Here is a 21,579-nt window from a genome sequence, read left to right on the forward strand (position 1 = left end):
ATCTCTAGATTACTTATAATGCCTAATACAATGCAAATATTATGAAACGTTATATAATATTTCAGATTTTGTATTGTTTTTTATTGTTATTTTTTATTTTTATTTTTTCCTGACTATTTTTGATCTGCAGTTGGTAGAATCCACTGATGTGGAACCCACACATATGGATGGGCCGATTCATTTATATTCTTTCTTGCCAAACAAGTATACTGCTCGATTCATTTAGCTACTTCTAATTAAATTGTTAAATGTCAGGGTATAAATGTATTTCGGTAGAATTTATTACTACTATGAGTTTTTCATTCTAAGTACTATCTGAATGGAACCTTAATGTGAACTAAATCAACAAATATTTATGGATTACTTTAGTCTATGGGCAAGATATTTATACAAGGAATACTTTTTGATACCTTGTAACAAGTCTTATATTATTTAAAAAATTGTTCCTTTTAGTGTTATGAAATACAGACAAGTATTTTAATTAAAATCTACATTGTTGATTGTGAATGAATAAGCATAGTCTAGAGTGAAGACTGAGTGAAGAATGTAATTTTAATTTTTTTCCAGGAGTAAATATAATCCTATTTTCATAAACCTTTTAGCAAGAGAATACAGTAAGATTTTTAGATTCTGTGAATTTTGTGATATTTATGGAGCTTAACAGAGCACATTTTAAGGGAACTTGTCTCATAATAAGGAACATTTATAGCTGGCATCTCCAAATTTGAAACTTTATTTTAACATAAAGCCGTGCTGAGAATATTTAATCAATCTGCTTAAGTTGGAACTATATCACTCTTATTCACATGTGATATTCCTTGGTAAGATAGACGCATCTTTACAAAGCCTATTATGTGTAATTTATAACAGCAAGATTAAAGCAAATTGGTAATTGCTTTACTATATTGAGAATTGTACAAGAATTTCAATTTAGCTGAGTGTTGTACTTTGGCACCAAAATGCATTTCCTCCTTGAAGTGAAAATATAAAGTGACGTATTCCACACTATCAACATATTCCAGTTTCAAAGTTAGATAGAGGTAGTTTGTTGGAATGACACAATTTTGATAGGTAAAAATAAATAGACCTATTTAGTGACAAAATAAGGATTTTGCATTACTTGGTTGCCTCTAAACTTTATTAGCTATTTCTTCTTCCTGAAAGGAACTTTAAAAAATGTACTCTGCTTCATGTGCAAGTTGTGAATTAAATCCTGTTTCATTGAGGTTAAGTAATGTGTATTTGGTGGGTTGTTTGATTTGAAAGACCTTTGTCACCCTATTTTCTTGGTGATCAGAAAATGATAGTGATTTAGTCAGGGTCATGGGCAGTCTCAACTGATGCTAAATTCTAATTCTTATTTTGTGTTTGGCTTGCAACTGTTTTCAGAATAAGATATAATTATGTATTGTAGAAAATTCCAAAAATCTAGAAAAATAATGTAGAAGGGAATTTTGCTCTTAAATCCATCACCCAGAATTTATCATTAACATTTTCATGAACATTTTCCCATACATCTTAAAATTTATGTGTATACAGATATATAGGCTTTTATATAAATAAGATCCCATACTTGCTGTTACATAACTTTAGTATTTCATGAATGTCTTTCCACCTTAGTATGAATCTTTAACATCATTTTTAATGACTATATATATTTATACAAATGATGTGTGTGCCATAATTTACTATAACAGAGCCTCTTTTAGTAGACTTTTAGTTTTTTCCAGTTTTTTATAAACAAAAAAGTGTAGATAATTAATTACATTTTTATTCTTTGTGATTACCTTCTTAGGGCAAATTTCTAGCAGAATGATTGCAGGATATGCTCATTTTATTTTTTGATATTTGTTTCAAATACGCTACACAAGGTTATACCAGTTCATACTTCTACCAATAATGGACACTTGCTCATACCCTTGTGAAAACAGAATTTTGTCTCATATTCTCATTTTTGTCATTCTGTGGGTTGAAAACTGATGTTTCATTTTAATTTAATTTAAATTTCTTTGATTACTTAGTGAGGGCCAATCTGTCACATTTTTATTGATTATCTCTACTTCTTTATACTTGTATCATTTGTATATTTTCCTTTTGGGGCAGTTAGGGGTTTTTTCATTGACTTAGAAGAACTCTTTAGGTATAATAAGGATACTTTCTCTTTGTGAGAAATATTACAAAATGTATTTTTTTAGAGCTACCATGTCTTTTAACCTTATCTATGATTTCTTTTGCTGTATAGATTTTAATTTTTATGTAGCCATAATCATTAATTTTTTAGTAGTTTCTTATTTTTATGATATATTTAGAGAGGCTTTCCCCACCCCAAGATTAAAAAAATATTTACCACATATTTTAGTTCTTTTCTGTTTTTGTTTAAATTTTTTATCCATCTGGAACTGGTTTTTGTGTAAGGTTATACTGGCCTAATGTTTCTGATGATGTAGATACATATTCACAGCTCTTCAAACAAACAAAAAAAAATTAGAAAGGTCTCCATGTCTTGCTCATCCAGTCTATTAGACTTGGAGTTGAAACTCTTGGTAAGATTTTTGGCTTGTGCTTTTTTTCAAGCAGGAAGATAATTTGTCTTTCAAGTCTTGCTTTTTTTTTCACTTCCTGCTGGGCATTATAAACAAAAATCCTGCTTATGACGACAAAGTACTTTAGGCAAAGTGGATGGCTATAAGGATCTGGCAGCTGTGATCTGTCAGGACAGAAGTCACTGATTTATAGGCTGTACCTACACAAGGGAAATAAAAAATGAGGGTTGTATATCCAGTCTCCTTCCCCAGTGTAGATGAATGGTCTGTGGTACCAATCGTTACTGCTATTCTGAAGGAGAAGGGGAAGTACATCTCACATTTAGGCCACATGGGAATCACTTGGGGAACTTAAGAAAATAGATTCCCTAGACATTATTTTCATTGGTCCTGACTTGTTTAGGGTGGAAATAAAGAATCAGTATTTTTTTCTTATTAAAAAAGCTTCTGAGATAGCTCTCATATGATCCAAATTTGCTTTACATACTTGAATCATTTCTCCACTTATTTTTGATCATGTGGCTTGGCTTGTGCTGGTGATCTGACATCAAAACTCATAGAGGTAATTCAGCCCTGACTGCTCATTTCCAGTGGCATTGGGCTACCTCATAATTCTTGACTAAACTTTAGCTTCAAAGGCTTATCTAGAGAAATTTAATTTTATTATTTGTTACTGAATATGCTGCAGATTTCCTTATGAACACCATCAAAAGGGCTAGCATTTCTTTGTACTCTTATAAACAAAAAAATTTATAAAGTCTGAAACATGAAAGTAATGCTGGCAAATACTTTACCATTTGATGCCACCTAAATATTTTATTTTCCATACTTTAGTGTGTTGAAAATTGTCTAAAGAAATAGAAAATTTTTTGTTTTCCTAGGCTGTTGTGCAACTTTTCTCCTTAGCCTTTTTTCCCCTTCTGTTATTGTCATTCATCTTCCCTAATCAGGGTTATAATTATTAATCCAAATAATAAAGTCCTTAATTAAAAAGAACATAAAACAACAAAAATCACTTTTTAGTGTTATATGAAAAAACCAAATTGCAGTAAAGTCAAAGTTGACAGCATTGATTTTAAATATTTAATGTTTTATCATCTTGAATGTGCTTGCTTTGCTTTAGCCATGACAGGTAATGGTGGTCCCGGCAGGCCTTGTCCCAAGTTGCTCAAAGACATAAAAGTCTGATATTACAAATTGTGATTGGCTTTTAATTTAGAATCTTGCTCCTATGGTCTGATTTTTTTTAGTAAAGTGTATGTTTTACTAAAACATAGTAAATTGGGACTTGTCCTAATTTCTTGACTTTTAAAAAATAAGGGCTACCTGTGGTTTAATTTTATACCCTAATACAAGCTGAAAAAGATTCACAATTTTTTTTGATTATGGATTTTGACTTCACTGCTGAAAAGTAAAACAAGCTATTTTGTTTATTATCATTGACTTGTGTGTGATGTGAAGGAATGAAAAGACGCGGCCCTCAATGGCCATAGTGTTGCGTCTAAGACTTCCGTAGATTTAAAATTTGCTCTGGAAAATACTGTAGACCTAAAGAGATTCTTTTCACCTGTTTCTTCTGAAGACTAATTTTTATCTTTTCACATCATTTCTTTTGCCTTTCTTTTTATCTCCTTTGTCTCTTGAAGGAAAGAGAAATAATAGAGAGAGGCTGAAAAGAAAAATATGAAAAGCAGCCAAGGAAAATAAATCAACATTAGATTGTATCTCTGCTTTATATGAGCCTCTGTTCTTAGCTCTTTACATATTATTGTTTCATTTATTGAAATAATTATCCTTGAAGTACCTATTGACTTTACAGAAGAGAAGTAGGATTTAGAAATGTTACCCAGTTCGTCACTGGTGGAACTGAAATTTAAATTCAGTTGTCCCTGACTCCAAGACATGCTCTTTGTGCTGAGCCACCTGGAAGAGACCTTAGAGATTATCCAGTCCAAACTTCTCATCTTTTTTTTTTTTTTTTTGAGATTGTCACCTGGGCTTGAGTGTAGTGGTGTGATCCCAGCTCACTGCAACCTCTATCTCCTGGGTTCAAGCAATTCTTCTGCCTCAGTCTCCTGAGTAGCTGGAACTACAGGCATGCACCATCATGCCCAGCTAATTTTTGTGATTTTAGTAGAGATGGAGTTTCTCCAAGTTGGCCAGGCTGCTCTCGAACTCCTGACCTCAGGCGATCTGTCCACCTCAGCCTCTCAAAGTGCTGGGATTACAGGCATAAGCCACCACCCCTGGCTGTCATCTGATATTTAAATAAGTACAGTACACATATGGTTGCCATGTATCAAGAAGGTTTTTATCAGTCAGAGACTATGCTAAGCACTTCACATACATTATCTGATCTAATGTGCATACTAACCCCAGGAAGTATAGGTAGGTTAAATAACTTGTTTAAATTCATTGATCTAGGAAATAATATGCTATAGATGTCAATCTGGGATTGTCTGACCCCAGAGTCCAGTGCTCTACTATTGTGTTTCAATTTTTTCTTCATAAAAATACTGCAATTGACTGAGGTGAAGTGACATTCCTAAGACCATCAGCTCCCTTTGGCAGAACAGAGCCTAGATGCCAGATTTCTGGACTGCCAGTTGTCTGCTCTTTCTACTGTTCTTCAGTGATGTCACATGATCAGAAGTCGAATAAAATGAAAGCCCAACCAGAACAGACCAGAGCACTTTGTGGGATATGATTGCTCCACACTTCAGAGCTCAGCTGTCTGCAGCATCATGAATTGCTAGGGAATTTGTTCCTCTGAGAAATCAGGTGTAGAAATGTCTTTATGAGTTATGGCTTTTAAAACTGTACATATCCACACATTGTTTTCCTTTTTATATCAGTGAACACTGAATATAAAAAATCAGAAAAGAGGTTTCTGATAGTTCACCTTATAAATTGCTTTAAACTTGAGTTACAGTTAAACTAGAGTTATTCATTACATATTTTTAAAATTTCTGTATTATAAAGAGGAAAATGTCAAATAGTTCTTTTCTCAGAAATGCTGGAAGCATCTCTAAGTTTAAGCAAGTTTCCAGTGCAGTGTGTATCATAAATCACCTGTCTCTGTTTCAAAATTGTCAGCAACAGAATGGAAACTGTAGCACTTACCAAAGGATCAAGTACTGAAATAAAAATAATCTGCCTTTTAACAGTCACATGGCTTCCATAAATCACAGTGGTTTTCTGGAAGAAATTGGTTGTTATCTTTACTGAATGAGCAACAATGCCTGTTGACCTTTGATAAGTGGAACCTAGAGTGTCATTTGGGCCTTGCTTCTTGGTTCCCTTAGCATTTGCTGAATGCCTGCAGAGCACGTGTAGAGATGGTGGATAGCATGATGAGAGAAGGAGAAACATGGATGATGCCAGAAGATCCTACCCTTGTCCTTCCAGAGATTAATAGCTATGTCAAATCAAGTAGAGAAAGTGAAATCTCTCCTTCTGTATTGCTCCTTTCCCTTTTATATTCCCCCTTACACCCAGTCAGTGCTATGTTTTGATGCTATGGTAGTGATGAGAAATATTACTCCTTGCTTGATAAAGAATGATGCAGTATATCTCCCTATCACATACACCCAGAGTGTGGCTTGTCCTGCTACAGGAGACATTCAAGTTTCTACCTTTCATTTTATACATGCTCTGGTGTAAGTTGTAAAAAAAAAGAAAAATAAATTATAAAGACATAGAAAGCCTACTTTCTATGCACAAGAGTTGGAATCCCAGCCTATGGTATACCTTTCATCCTTGCCAGGGGTGAAGTGTGGTTAGGCAAGTACATACACCAAAGACCCAAAGACTTGTTGTGTCACATTGAATGTGAATTTGTTCATATCACTTAACTCCCCTGAATCTCAGTGTCTACATGTTTAAGAAATCAAGGCAAATGCTATTTGTTGGCGTAGGAAAACCCTTTTCTGTCTTCTCTGCATAACTACATCTTGGTTCTGCTGCCCTTCCTTGTCATTCTGATTTCTGTCCCTGTGAGGAAGAATAAACAAGATACTCTCTCTACAGAACAGCTATAAATAATGAGATGGCACCATTCAGCTGTGCCCTGGACCTACATCCATGTAAATTGAAGTCCCTATGGGACCTTCCTACCAGACTTCAGACCTAGTTTCTGTATGAACTGGAATTGTTCTAGATTGTTTCAGAGTGTGTTTATTTGCCATAGAAAAACCAGTCTTACTACTTAATTGTCAACTCTTATTTTTTATCCACCACCGTCCCAACTCCATTATTATCTAGTGCTGATCTAAAGGATTTTCATTTGTTTTCTGAAGTGAATTCTACCCTAAAAAGAGGAGGATGTGCTATTGCTAATGTCAGTCTATGGAGAATCTTACTGTCTTAGAAATAGTGTAAGAAATATTTTGAATAATCATTGTAATAATGATCTCCCAAGCTGTTGATGGAGCTTACTGTGTTTGTTTTGTAAGTTGATTAAAAAATTTCTTCATAATCATTTTATATATATTGTATTTTCTTTAAAAATGGTAAGTGAATGAGAAGTTGCTGGAGAACTTTTGGGGCAATGGGAAGAGGTGGCCTAGTGAGGCTGACAGATGGAGAGGTCAACTTGGGGGTTGAGGGTCACAGGTAATGACTGATGGGTGCTGCAGACTCCCCTGAAATCCACTCTGCTCCAGTCAGGGGGTGGTTTCAATTAAAAGGCTTATTTTATGTGGCATAAATCATACATCTAAGAACAGGTAATTTGTTTAATTGAAGAGAGAACTCTTCCTATACCAACAGAGATCACATGATTTTGCTTCACTGTTTAATCTACCACTGAGTATATTATTGTATCCTTTAAAGCTACGGACTTTCTTTACTCATTTGACAATGTTTTATTTTGCAAATTTTAACATTCAGATTTATAGCTTCATGTGTTAATAAAGGCTCTCTGTCATCTTTTGATGTTTAAAAATTATGCCTTTATAAAATAGTATTTTAAGTCTACAAAAGAACCTTCCTACAAATGCACATGTGCTTGTCTATAGGTTGGTGCAAAAGTAATTGCGTTTTTGGCTGTGATGACTAATAACTAATAACTAAAGTTTGAAATAATGAAAAATATAGGAAACAGGCTAGTTTGTCATCCTTGAAAGCATTGGTCCTGAGTGATGTGATTAGGAAAGTTAGAATAGTTTTGTAAGTCAGTGACCCTGGTTGACATGCCATCTTTGTTTTTATTAAGCTAAAGGAAAATAATGGGTAGATTTCCACAGATGTAACTAAAAGGAAATGCGGCCATAAAACACTACCTATTTATGTTCCAGCACATAGATTTTCTTTAGAAATAGTTAACTGAAGCTCATATGTAAGTTTACGTTGAACAATGAAAATGTAACGAGAATTACTTTTGAAATTGTTGTCTTAGAAATTGCAGAATGGAGGACAAATCACTTTTTTGGTCCCTTTGTTTCCCTCTCTTCTTTAAAGGCATTTCTCTAGGAAAAAAAACAGCTTCTGTGCATAAAAGATAGCTCCCTATAAGTGTCTACTATGTGCAAGGCGAAATCAGGCTAAAACATTCTGGCTTTTCATTCCCTAAAATCAGGGAACCACAAAGAGAAAAATACCAGCAAAAATACCAAGTCACTTCTAACCATTTGAATTTTACGTCTAGAAGCTTCAATTAGTATTTTAACAAGGATCAGAGTCACCTTTTGCATGGTACTCACCAGTTACTCTAGTTATTGTAGTGCTTTAGAGAAGGTTGACCCTTGAAGTAGGGAACAATGACTAAATGGCATGCAAGTGAAATACATGGTGGCAATGTGCATATTGGTAAGAGTCTTCGTTCTTCATTCTTGATACGTTTCCTAAGACCCTCCTAATAGTATATCCATGTGGCTTTATTTGCCTAGTGACATCACAAATGAGAAGAAAAAGAAGACGTGTGTCATTTAACATCTATATTTTCTTTCTTGTAGGGCGTGTTGGAGAGTTTCCTGGGCACTGCTGTCTCTGGAGCCATCTTTTGCCTTTTTGCTGGTCAACCACTCACTATTCTGAGCAGCACTGGACCTGTCCTAGTTTTTGAAAGGCTTCTATTTAATTTCAGCAAGTATGTATATACATATTTAATTACAAATTAGAATTGCTTAATTGTAGAACTTTTATAGCTTAGATAGAGCACAGAAGAGTGATTAGGCAGATCCAAGAATCACTCAGCATACTGCAATGTTCAGATGGGAGAGGTGAAAGGGCCTTAGCAATCAGGTAGCCACCACTTGTTTCACATGTGAATGGACTGAGGCTCTTACGTGGTGTGTGTCCTTGCTCCCCCGCCTACTTACTCTCTTTCCCGTTGTTCTGCCTTGTGCCCTAGGGGCTGATGCCTTTGGATGGCAACACCCTTTGCCTTCTGGCTTCCTCTTGGGTTTGGTTAATGGGGAATACCAGCAGGGCAGGAAGAGAGAGAGACAGGTCTGAGTATGTCTGCCTTTCCCCAGCTCACCGTCTTTGCTTTAGCACAGCAGCCTGGCAGTGCTTATCCCAGGGGACTGTAGCCCCTGTCAAGTCACTTATCTACCGTGGCTCTAGCCCTCTCTAGACTCTGGTAGCTCTGTTCCTTCACTGGCTTTTTCAAGTCTGAAGTTAGTAGTGGTTTCCGGCTGTTGATGGTCCCTGAGTGCCTTGCCATTCGTTGTTACTTCAGAATGCCTTCTATTTCCTGCCATGATCCAGACTGATATGCTAGAGAAATTAAATTGATTAAGTTCACATCATTCAATAATGAAAGAAACTGGATGCTGTTTACTTGGTTCACTGCTCCTTACCCCAGTTTTGTGTTCTTAACTAAAGATAGCTTCCAAAACTCAGCTGAATAAATACCTAATATTTATTGAGAGCTGATCATGTACCAAATACTATCCTAAGCACTTTACATGTACTAAGTCATTTAATTCTTACAGCAATCCTGTGAGGTAGGGACCACATCCTGATTTATAGATGAAAAAGCAAATACAGGAAAAATAAGTAAATTGCCTATTACTACATCACAAATCATTGGTAGGGCTGGGATATGAATTCCTGCTTTCTGACTCCAGAATCCACATCTCTTCAGGAATTACTAGATGTTTCAAACAGGCATTGCAATTATGATATCAGCATTTTCTTTTAGAAATTGGTGGATCATTTTAAGAGGGGAAATGAGTTAAATGAATTATCCAAGTGGCCATATTAATACACAAATAGATTCAAAATCAAATTGGGTATTCTGGCTTCTTTCTAATGTAGTTGATACCTCTAAGAGAGAATTGCTTTTACTGGCAGATCTCAATCTTTAGGTAGATTGCAGAATGTCACATGGCTTGCTGGCACTTCTTGTCACATTCCCATAGTCTTATATTGTTATACATTTTTAGGATTTTAATTTTAGAATTGTCATTACCTTCATAGTACATCATGGACTTAGGGACTCACATGTAGCCTTTGAAAGTGTGTGTGTTATAAAAAATGGTCCTAAGGTGGAGGAGGCAATGAGGATTTCAAACCAGTTTGTTGAAAACAGGGTTGAGGATGTCAGTGAGAGTCTTTTGAGAATGTAAAATTCCAAATTTTAAGTAATGTTGTGAATTTTCTGTAGGTAATTATTATTATAAATCCCTCCTCTATCATAATTCTCAGAAGAACTTTGGAAAGAATTTTATTCATGTCAGTTTATAGAACGAGTCAAACAGTTTTTATATGTTTAAGGAAACATTGTGTGAGACAAGAAAGCCTTTGTGGAAAGATTAAACCAGGATGTACTATAAACAGGAACAAACATGAACAAACTTAGAAGAAAGATTTATTGGATGAAATGTGATCAGAGCCTTAATCTGCAGAAAATGTTTGCATCCCAGTTTGTTTTAAGTAATTGTGAGGTACAGATTATATCCTTTCACTAAGCAAGTTCTTTCTCATTCCCCCTTTTTTTCAATAATAATTGGTAACATAACATAGTTCCAGGTGATTAATTTGAAAACAGTTTTAAATCAACAAGAAACATTTGAGAAGCCATGCTTTAAATCCATCACTGAGCAATATGTAACAAGCATTATTTTAATCACAATGCTGTATCATTTGTTTACGTTACTGCAGCAGCAGTGATAATATATAAGCTATATATTATCTAAGCTATAGAAAAACTTCTAAGCTATATAAGAACTTAAAAAAGTTGGATTTTAATTTGTACTATTATCATTTGGTCGTTCAGTATTTATTTTCCTATATTCTTCAAAGTATGTTTTTTTCTGTATTCTTTAAAGCCTTCAAATTATTATTTCTTCCATGATAGTACTGGATATATTTTTTTAGGGAGTTTGTTTGTGAGTGGCTGCATACTAATTTCTGTAGCATATTTCAGATGTGACTTCTTCAGTTTGTCTCTATCCTTGGTTTTATGTTACTGAGAAACTATGACTCCAAATATCTAGGAACACTGAGTGGTACCATAATGATATGAATCTATTTTCTCCTTCTAATTCACCGTAATTTCTTCTTTGGTCTCTAATATCATTTCCTGTTGCTTTTAGAACTTAATTGCTATTTAAACTTGGCACCAAGGGAACTTATTGGATGTAATAATACCGTTTTATTGTAGTCATTACTGATGATCAATTTACTTAAATTTTTCTCATCTCTTATTCTTCCTTCTGATCTCTCTGCACATATGACTTTCATAATGAAGTGCCATTGGTTTTATGGACTTTATTTGGGTCATTCTTGTTGAACTACTCTAGGATTGCGTAAGTCTTTTAAAGCAGCTAGTTTAGTATCTTGTTTAGGTTCTAAGGTTTAAGTTTATACATGCATCTTTTCCTTTGTACTCAATCTAGTGTTGTTCCTAACCACTGGCTAGTTAATAGATTTGTTTCTCATCCTGTCCTGTAAACATCAAATCTATAAACAACTACTAGCATTCTTAGAACAAATCGAGATTGCTCTTTCATCTTCTTGCTAGGGTAGCAAAACTAGGTAATTGTTTAAAATTTTTATTTTAAGGAAAAAGTATGTTGGCTCAGAAGTAACAAAACTGTGTTTATTAGTTGTTATTCTGACATTGACTCATTGTATGATCATGTAAATTATCTCAAATTTCCGGAACTCAGTTTTTTTTCTATAGTTTACTTATCTCACATAGGCATGCATAGGATTTAAACTGTGGGGTTCTGGATGTAAATTGAACTGCAAAGGAATGCAAAAGCTATCTTCAGAAGGATCCCATGAAGTGAATAGAAGATAACTATTTACTCCAGTATTAATAATCTCCTTCTTTGGTAATGTATTCACCCTATCTGGAGCTAAATACAAATCAGATGAGGAGGGATACTATAATTTTTAAAGGGATCATCTAAGAATCAAGAGATTTGGTTTCTGGTCAAGCTCTGTCATTAAAACCTTAATGTTGGATAAATGATTTAACTTCCATTGGTCTTGATGTCCTTATCTATAAAATGAGACATAATTTGACAGATTGGTGTCTGTATTAGCCAGTGTTCTACAGAGAAACAGAACCCATAAAATGTGAGTGTGTGTACAGATTTATTATAAAGAGTTGGCCCATGCAATTATAGAGGCTGACAAGGCTGGCAGGCTGGCGACCCAGGGGAGCCAATGCTCCAGTTTGAGTCTAAAGGCTGTCTGCTGTAGAACCAGGAAGAGCTGATGTTGCAGAAGTTCAAAGGCAGTTGCTGGAGAAGTCTCTGTTGCCCTGGGGAAGATCAGTCTTTTTTGTTTTATTCAGGCCTGCAACTGATTGGATGAGGCCCCCACTTACTATGGAGGGTGATCTGCTTTACTCAAAGCTCACCAATTTATATGTTTATTTCTCCAAAAACACCCTAACAGAAACACCCAGAGTAACATTTGACCCAATGTCTGAGTACTTTGTAGCCTGGTTAGGACATAAAATTAATCATCACAGTACCTAAAGAACTTTTAATTCTAATATTCTATAATTTTTAGCTATCACAGGAACAGTCATGCCTTGGTTACATGTGATATAGTTCATAGGCCAGTGTCAGCAACTGCCTCAGTCAAGTCTTAAGTTATAGGCATGCATGTATTCATCCTGCAAGTCTTTGTTGGGTAATTTCTATGTGCCAGGCACTGTCCTAGGTAAAAAATTTGAATTTTATTCTAAGGGCAATGGGAAGCTATTGAAAGATTTTAAGCTGGGGTGTCTGACTTACATTAAAAATGATAATTTTTGGCTGTGGTGTGGAAAATGGCTTTGAGTAAGGCAAATATAGATATAAGTAAGGATATCAATGAGGAGGTTTGCATCAGAAAAAGACTTACATATGACCCATATTGGGCTGGTGCTGGTAAAGGTGGAGAGTTGATTGCCTATGGGAAAGTTTTAAGATACATCATTAGCAATTATCAGAAAGTCATTGTCTAAAAGCAAGGCTATAGAGTGTCAAGCATGCACAGCCCTTGACTTATTTCTTATTCTCTTGCAAATAATACTGTTACCTGCTTTATCATCATATATAAATTGAGTATAAAAAATCATTGTAAAGCACTCTCCACATAATTTTAAAAGAATCAGTATAAAATGGTAACACGTTAATACTTGACCCATCCTTTCAGAGTTGTGAATCTTGAACTATTAATAATTCAGTTGTAAAAGATGTTAAAGTCCTCAGAAGACTGTGACCTCCTTAGATAGAAGTAGCCTATTCCAAGTCTGCTGTGGGACAAACACAAAAAGCTGTTAGTCACCAGATGCTTCACACCCAGCTTCAGCAGGAGGATATCACATCTGTGGACAAGCTTCATAAGAAGTGGTAGGGTCTGGAAGTAGCATGGCAAGATAGCCTGTCTTGATCTGATGCTAGCTCATATGTCTAATTCCATCTCATATTGGTGGCACTGTGTCCACACATAGTGGGCATTGTAGGCCATCTTATGCCACATATCTTTTTAACTACTTTTTTCTCTTCCTGACCTGTCCAGAAAGCTTCTACTACTTATCCTTGAATACCTTGAGTTTTTTTCTGCAACTTCATCTTTCCTTCCAGCCAGAATTAGTTCCTCCTTCTTCTGTAATATTATCACTTAGTATTTTAAAGTGTGATTACATTTATTGATTTGTTTCCCTTAGTAGACTGTGATGACATAGGGACAGAAAATATATTGCTCTTACTGTCTTTATAAACTCATAAAGCTCATACTAACATTTATTGAACACATACTAGGTACCAGTGTTATGCTTGCAAATTATTCACTCTATAAATTCTATGAAAGTAAGGACCATATTTTTTGAATGAGAAAAATAAGTTTTTCACATATGAATGATAACTACTTTCAATGTGCTTTCCTCAAACTTCTGTTACTCTTTTAAAAATTGTATCATTAGACTAAGTCCCTAAACTTAGTACTTTCTAGTTAAAATTGAGTTTTACATTTAGTGGCTAAAAGTGATCTTGTATTTTTGTCAATCATTCTATAGACATTTGGTAGTTTTATATTATTCTTTATGTTCCAAGGAGGAGGAATCTAAACACCTTTCTTTCTTTTTTCCAGGGACCATAATTTTGATTATTTGGAGTTTCGCCTTTGGATTGGCCTGTGGTCTGCCTTCCTGTGTCTCATTTTGGTAGCCACTGATGCCAGCTTCTTGGTTCAATACTTCACACGTTTCACAGAAGAGGGCTTTTCTTCTCTGATTAGCTTCATCTTTATCTATGATGCTTTCAAGAAGATGATCAAGCTTGCGCATTACTACCCCATCAACTCCAACTTCAAAGTGGGCTACAACACTCTCTTTTCCTGTGCCTGTGTGCCACCTGACCGAGGTGAGGGCGTCACGCTTTGTGTTTGTACTTGCTTTGTATTTGGAGAAAGGTGTAGGCTCCATGCTTGCAAATTTTCAACATGCTGTTATGATCCTCAGGAATTAGTCTTATTTTATTTTTTCTGAAAAACTGTGCTACTGAATTTGAAGTCTCATTGCCTGAGATGTTTTAGCTGTATGATTCAACAAGGAAGTGAGACCAGGAGCTCTGGAATGCGAACATAACCAACTCAATATTTTGAAATTAGCTCAAACCTTAGGATTTGCAAGGAATTCATGTGTACATTATTTTTGATTTCATAAGTGGGGAAACCTGGATACATGTATTAACAGATATAAATACGTGACAAACCTGTCCTCTGATGCTTCTTTATTGGTGTAGGAATCTCTTCCTTGAAGTAAATCTTTAATAGATTATGTTAAGTTTATAGAAGAAAAAAATATGAATCTACTTCATATAATTTGAAGCATTAAATTAAAAAAGAGAAATTCAGATTGAAATTGCCTAGTGGTAGAATTTTATGGCTTATCTCTATGAGACAAATAAGAAAAGAAAGGAAGAGAAAAGAAGAAACCAAAGAAGGAATGTGATGTTCTAGCAGTAGATTTATATTCTAGACTCAAGAAGAACATAATAGCAAAAGTAATTTCCGGAAAGGAATGTGAGTATATATATCTTAGCACTTTAAAATCTGTCATACCAAACATGAGTTGACATCAGAAATTTTTCACAAAAAAAGGTTCAGCTTGGTCTTAGGAATTCTTTCTTGGAATAATTCCATTAAAAAATTCCATTTTATACTATGAAAGACATTAGAAAGAATGATTTACTTGGAGGGAAGTTGTTTTAGATCTTCTCTTGTAGAAAAAGGGATAGTGATTGGGTGCAGTGTCTCATGCCTGCAATATTGAAATTAACTCAAGCTGCAGTATTTGCAAGGAATTAATGTTTGTATTATTATTTGTATAGCACTTTGAGAGGCTGAGGCAGGTAGATTGCTTGAGCCCAGGAGTTTGAGACCAGTCTGGGCAACGTTATGAAACCCTGTCTCTACAAAAAATACAAAAATTAGCTGGGTGTGGTGGCATGTTCCTGTAGCTAGTCAAGTGGCTGAGGGGGGAACAAGACCCTATCTCAAAAAAAAAAAAAAGAAAAGAAGAAGGGATAGGTATTTGTGTCAGACAATTAAATGCTAATAGTACTGGTGATCTTAAGTTATGCAATTAGCTACAAGCCTGTGTCCCTTAAAATAAAAATTGAGATATAGCCCATACTTTTTACTAGGGTCTCTTAGCACCAGAGGTGTAGCAGTGTTCAAAGGGCTGGGACATAAATGTGGGGCACATTGATGCAATATCCACTATGACTTACAGATTCTGAGGAAAAACCTCTTAATGATTACAGTAAAACAAGCATGGTTATAGACAAGAATGCAGAATGCTTATGAATTTAAAGAATAAACAAAATACTGCAAATTATTTGTATGCTGTGGCATGCCATTTCAGATTACTCCTAGATATTTTGGTATGCAACACATTCTTCTTGCCATATTGGTGGAGAAGTCTTAGTAGACTGATATGTGTCTTGAATTGCAAGAAAAAAGAGAACACTACTTCCCTCACAATGAGGCAGTCAGTAACACTGATGATAAGCAAGGGCATTGTTGGGCCATGCACTTAGGGATTCTTTTTGTGTTAGGATAAATCAACGCACATTAAAATGAAACCCACACTTAAAAGCAATGCAGAAAGATATACAAAGTAGAAATTTAAAGATTCAGACTAACAAGGATGTCATATAGTTATAAAAGCGAGCTAGTGTTCAGCTGTATACTGATTTGAAATATTTGATAATTTAAAAAGTATTTGGAAACAAGTCCAATATATATCACTCAACCCATGATATATATTATTAATAGATCAATTAAATGTGCTCCCCAGAGAAACACAAGTGTTACCGTTACACAACTATATGGAACTCTTTCTAGGAGAGAAGGGGGATAAAACTCTCAATAACCATGCAACCTGGACCTTCAGGGAAGGCCAGGTGTTCAAAATAATGGCTTTACCAACATTTAATTGTGGGATTTTCAGCTTTCCTTTACATTTATTAATTTATATTTAAATAAATGTAAGTTTATTTAATAATTTATGACTTCTTAGGCAAGTTTGAGTAATCATACACCAAGATTTTCTAAAGGAAAAAAACCACTTTGAGGTATTCAAGAAGCCAGATGAGGGCTTTGCCAGCACACCTGTCACACAGAAAAGAAAATAAAATCTAGTGTCAACCCCATACCCACCTGAGGCAAATGGAAACTTGTGTTTGTTGTTTTATTATTTGGATGCTGATAGAAGAGGTAACAGGAAACCAAGAAAGACATATCTAAATGTGTTCAAATTGTAAAAAGTACAACAATGGTTTTACATGTAATCTCCTTTCCAAGAAAGATCTTTGTTTTTTGAAAAAGTGACATTGAGGGTTGAATCTATTTTACACTTGCATGGCAAGTGCTGGCATAAGTGGTGTTAGCTTTTCCTTTGTCTTGTTTTTCCAAGATTGTGTAAAAAGTCAGCGCTGAGTAACTAGAAAGTTGTTCAGAAGGACTCCAAGAATTCCTGCTCCCTTTAGTTGGTACCAATAAGGTAGTGTAGCAGGGCTTTGAAGTCAGAAGATCCTGTATCCATGTCGTGGGTTGGCTAAGGTCAAATGTGTGACTTTTAGCAAGTTCCTTTTCCCAAGGTAGCTTAGCCCCATCTCCCTAATCTGTAAACTAAGGTTAATAATAGTACCTACCTTATAGATTCGTTTTGAAGAAAAAAAAAAAAGAAGAACTATTACAGATAAAATACTTAGGATAGTTTATAATATATGATAAGTAATCAACTGTTAGCTGCCATTATTATTGCTATTACCAATCTTTAATATTTAGAGTTAGTATTTAGCCTAGAAGTGTAAATGATAGAATAAACAGTCCTGCCTTCATCATCCTTCCTTCTAGGCATACATTGTTGGGCCGTTGGCCCATTCTACAACAAGACTGTTGGTTATACCTCTTATTGGTACTCATAAAAGATATATATATGTGAACATGAATAATTATTTAAATCTATGGAGATGAAATCTATTTGTGGTTTGTAAAAAGGCAAATGGATAGTTATTTTCATTTTCATGACAATTTCATATTTAACAAAACCCCATAAGATTAATGATTGTGTATTTCCCACATAACCCTAGTACTTTTTGACAATGTTATTATTTCTCCATAACCTTAATGCTTTTTGGAAGCAAACTGCATCGATTCATAATAAATTTAGTATTTCCTGATAGCAAACTGAAAGATGATAGTGAGAGAATAATACAGTTGCATATACAGCTCAAGTAAGTATTCTAAAAATAACAAAAGACTGGCCTTTCATCACAACATGCACTCTTAGTAAAATAATTCAATGAGTCAATAATATTTAAACTGGCGTATGACTTGTTTTCAACACTGGGACAGTATGTAACAATGAACCAGCAATTGCACAGATGGATTCGTGATTCTGCAAACGGAGAATTGATTCTACAGGAATGGAAGTAGGGGCCACTAATTACTAAAGAAACCTCTTTTCATGGCCACAATATGCTGTGGCTTTTTGTAGCGCGTGCTTTAAGGCAACACTTCCTTTTCTCTTTTTTTCTTTCTTGTTCTCACTTGCTTCCAGAAAGCCTAATCACTTCCTTTTTTTTTTTTTTCCAATGCATCTTTTTCTCCATCCATTTTACTCCCGACTACTGCTTGGTAACTCAAGTCATATACATAGGTTTACTGAACAACCAAGGAAGCTCAGTTGCAAGTGCCAGTAGGAAAATCAGTCAGAAAGTTTGACATACTTGAGCGGATACATCCCATTCATGGGTGATTTTTGTGCTAAGATTTGCTTTTCTTAGAAATGGGATAGCTATTAATTAGCAGAGGAAACGGATGTTAAATTTCCCACTGTACTTTGATGATTACATGGCAGAGTATGTAAGAAAGAAGATAATTTAGGTCAAAAGCCAAAAGGGAAAACTGAAAAATATCCAGCTGAAGAACAATAGACAATATCTAATTTCATCACCAACATCCCAATTTAGAAACGTTAATGTGATGAAGTGTAAACACTATGTGCTTTAGAGTAAACAAAACTGAGTGTGAATTTCAGCTCTGCTACTAGCTAGCAGTGTGAGCCTGAACTAGGCTAATTACTTAATCTCTTTGTTTGATAATCTCTGAACTGGGTTAGTAATTGTGCCTATTCTTAGGGGTTACTATAAAGAGTAAATGAGGTAGCATATGTAAAATTGTTTGGTACCTAATGGACACTGAATAAAAATTTGTTCTTATTCATATTTCTCACTATCCTATAAAAGATGCCCTAGTGAGTTTAATCTTATAATAGTTGTATTCTTTAAATATTCAAACCTTTAATTTTCCAATAAATTTTCTTAGGGAAAGATACTAAAAAGGCTTCTACTGCAAGTCTGCCTTCTCCCCCAAAATTAACAGCCAGTGTGCTGTTATAGATAAATATGAAACATTGAAGCTGTATTTACAAAAAAAATAAAGTTAAGGCTTCAGTGCATTGTAGTTAGAGTATTTAATAGTATTTCATTGAATCTCAAGACAAAAAAGTGTTGTATACTATATGTAGTCATGCAAAAAAAGGCTTTAAAATCCTAGAGGCAAGGTGTTCATTTCTTCTAAGAGGTATCTATTTAATTCATTCAAAAACATAAATGCTAGAATTTTGGAAATAGGGGACAGAACATGGGCATCCCACCTTTCACTTGTTTTCTCTTCTGTCCTCTGCCCTTTTTCACTTCTCATTCATTCATCAACAAAAATTTTCTGAGGGTCTGTTTCACTGCTTTTTAAGAATTGTGCAGAAATTTTTTGCAATCTATCCATCTGACAAAGGGCTAATATCCAGAATCTACAAGGAACTTAAACAAATTTACAAGAAAAAACAACCCCATCAAAAAAGTGGGCAAAGAATATGAAAAGACACTTCTCAAAAAATATTTATGTGGCCAGAAAACATATGAAAAAAAAGCTCATCATCGCTGATCATTAGAGAAATCCAAATAAAAACCACAATGAGATACCATCTCATGCCAGTTAGAATGGCAGTAATTAAAATCAGGAAACAGCAGATGCCAGAGAGGATGTGGAGAACTAGGAACACTTTTACATTGTTGGTAGGATTATAAATTAGTTCAACCAATGTGGAAAGCAATATGGCGATTCCTCAAGGATCTAGAGCCAGAAATACCATTTGACCCAGCAATTCCATTACTGGGTATATACCCAAAGGATTATAAATCATCCTATAAAGACACATGCACACATATGTTTATTGCAGCACTATTCACAATAGAAAAGACTTGGAACCAACTCAGATGCCCATCAATGATAGCCTGGATAAAGAAAATGTGGCACATATACACTGTGGAATACTATACAGCAATAAAAAAGAATGAGTTCATGTCCTTTGCAGGGACATGGATGAAGCTAGAAAAACCACCATTCTCAGCAAACTAACACAGGAACAGAAAACCAAACACCGCATGTTCTCACTCGTACGTGGGAGTTGAACAATGAGAACATATGGGCAGAAGGAGGAGAACATCACACACCAGGGCCTGTCAGGGGGTGGAGGGCTGGGGGTGGGATAGCATTAGGAGAAATACCTAATGTAGATAACAGATTAATGGGTGCAGCAAACCACCATGGCACGTGTATACCTATGAAACAAGCCTGCATGTTCTGTACATGTATCCCAGAACTTAAAGTATAATAATAAAAAAAAGAATTGTGTTATTTGCAATGAAGTAGGATACATACATATACACACAAATTATAAAATGTATTGTTTTTCAAAAATGGCGTTAAATTGCTTTTTGAATGAACAAAAGTAAGAATTCCAGTTAATCCAAACTTTAGAAATAAATTTCCAGTCTAATATCTGTGTTCATTTGCCTAATGTGTAAACCTTACAGTGACTATGTACTCAAGGCACATTAATATTTTGAAAAGCATCAAAGACAATCTTCTGACCAGGTGTCAGTTTTACTTCCAGAGGAAAAAGTAACTTCTCTAAAAATGATGAATTATAAAAGTAAGGAAAATAGCCTCAAAAGGAGAGACACTATGTTGTTAACAAAAGGGATATATTTTATTGATTTATTGTTGACTGTTCCAGGAGAACAAGCTTAATAATAGATGCATGATTAAGGTGAGTAAATTCTTTCTCAGGCACTAAGTGCATCCTGTCTATATTATCTTAAAGTTGGCTTTTTTCCTGGTATGAAACTGTAAGACGAAGCCTAGTGATTGGAAGTAGCCATGGCTTCCATTTCCATACCTTTATGTCATTCACAGCATAAGGAGGCTTCTAGATGCTCGAAAATAGTTGTCACTAGAATTTTAACATCGTTTCTTTCTACATAATTTTTCTAATATATTAATAAGTGCTATGCACTAATATAACCATTCAAAAGAATTTCTGGATTGCATCCCTCGTGGTCCCATATTATAGTCAATATGTGTTTCATAATTAGCCTATTAAAAGAAAATTAGAGGCCAGGCGTGGTGGCTCAAGCCTGTAATCCCAGCACTTTGGGAGGCCGAGGCGGGTGGATCACGAGGTCAAGAGATCGAGACCATCCTGGTCAACATGGTTAAACCCCGTCTCTACTAAAACTACAAAAAAAAAAAAAAATCAGCTGGGCATGGTGGCATGTGTCTGTAGTCCCAGCTACTCAGGAGGCTGAGGCAGGAGAATTGGCTGAACCCAGGAGGCAGAGGTTGTGGTGAGCCGAGATCATGCCATTGCTCTCCAGCCTGGGTAACAAGAGCGAAACTCCGTCTCAAAAAAAAAAAGAAAATTAGAAAATAAAAGATTATCCTAACTTACCTTCCATGAACTATGTCATAATATATGCAATTTTATTTTTATTGTGTGCCATTCCCTCTTTATGAAGCCGGTTTAAACATAAACTAATGGTAAAACAAGGAAGTACAAGTTCTGCTGTAGCATCCCTCAGGCTTGCATTTGTGAGAATCCTTTTCCAGCACAGTTGACATTTTATCACTTATGGTAATAGTGTTTTGGGAGACACTCATCATTTTAGTTTTCTTTTATTGTCTTAACCTATGTTTTAGCAGTTTCTGCGTAATGCTTGCAAAAATCAGAAAA

General features: G+C 35.1%; 1 protein-coding gene and 1 pseudogene across 13 annotated transcripts in view; one reads left to right on the top strand and one right to left on the bottom strand.

The window, feature by feature from the left end:
• The window catches only part of SLC4A4 (solute carrier family 4 member 4), a 499,211-nt gene that overhangs the window by 375,776 nt on the left and 101,856 nt on the right, over positions 1-21,579 (top strand). For all 13 annotated transcript variants that reach the window (XM_032259361.1, XM_032259360.1, XM_032259371.1 and 10 more), the window contains 2 exons: positions 8,498-8,631; positions 14,085-14,356. In XM_032259361.1, coding sequence (XP_032115252.1) covers positions 8,498-8,631; positions 14,085-14,356 — 406 coding nt within the window. The remainder of the gene's footprint in view (positions 1-8,497; positions 8,632-14,084; positions 14,357-21,579) is intronic.
• LOC116537299 overlaps positions 1-21,579 on the bottom strand; it is a 46,388-nt pseudogene that overhangs the window by 21,646 nt on the left and 3,163 nt on the right.

This window comes from Sapajus apella, unplaced genomic scaffold (genome assembly GCF_009761245.1).
Source record: "Sapajus apella isolate SASKATOON/1434 unplaced genomic scaffold, GSC_monkey_1.0 scaffold108, whole genome shotgun sequence".
Taxonomy (NCBI): domain Eukaryota; kingdom Metazoa; phylum Chordata; class Mammalia; order Primates; family Cebidae; genus Sapajus; species Sapajus apella.